This window comes from Sinocyclocheilus grahami, unplaced genomic scaffold (genome assembly GCF_001515645.1).
Source record: "Sinocyclocheilus grahami isolate Dianchi unplaced genomic scaffold, SAMN03320097.WGS_v1.1 scaffold2244.1, whole genome shotgun sequence".
NCBI lineage: Eukaryota > Metazoa > Chordata > Actinopteri > Cypriniformes > Cyprinidae > Sinocyclocheilus > Sinocyclocheilus grahami.
Window position 1 is genome coordinate 22,202 of NW_015507423.1, and position 434 is coordinate 22,635.

At 51.8% G+C, this 434-nt stretch overlaps 1 protein-coding gene across 2 annotated transcripts in view; it reads right to left on the reverse strand.

The window, feature by feature from the left end:
* Nucleotides 1-434, reverse strand: part of LOC107574476 (ubiquitin carboxyl-terminal hydrolase 15) — a 19,121-nt gene that overhangs the window by 17,837 nt on the left and 850 nt on the right. For both annotated transcript variants that reach the window (XM_016260908.1, XM_016260907.1), the window contains exon 2: nt 107-234. In XM_016260908.1, the coding sequence (XP_016116394.1) occupies nt 107-234 (128 nt within the window). The remainder of the gene's footprint in view (nt 1-106; nt 235-434) is intronic.

Consider the following 434-nt stretch of genomic DNA (forward strand, 5'->3'; position numbering starts at 1 on the left):
CACTCTCACACACACTCTCTCTCACTCACTCACTCACTCACTCACAGTCTCACACACACACACATTTATAAATATATATAACACACACACACACTCTCTCACTCACCTGTGAGCAGGCCCGAGTTGTCCACGGCTCCAGGGTACACGTTCTGGTCGCCCATCTGGTATTTGTCCCAGCTGTCGAAGCCCACATACTTCTTCCACTGCTTGAACCAGCGACTGTCCACCAGGTACCTGCGGGAGACCGGAAGTGACGTCACTCACTCCTGACAGCGAACATGACATTCAGGTGGATCTGTGTCAGCTGTCACTCATCTGAACTGTGCTGCTGCTGCACTGATGCGTGTGTGTGTGAGAGTGTGTGAGTGAGTGTGTGTGTGTGTGTGTGTGTGTGAGAGTGAGTGTGTGTGTGTGTGTGTGTGAGAGAGTGAGTG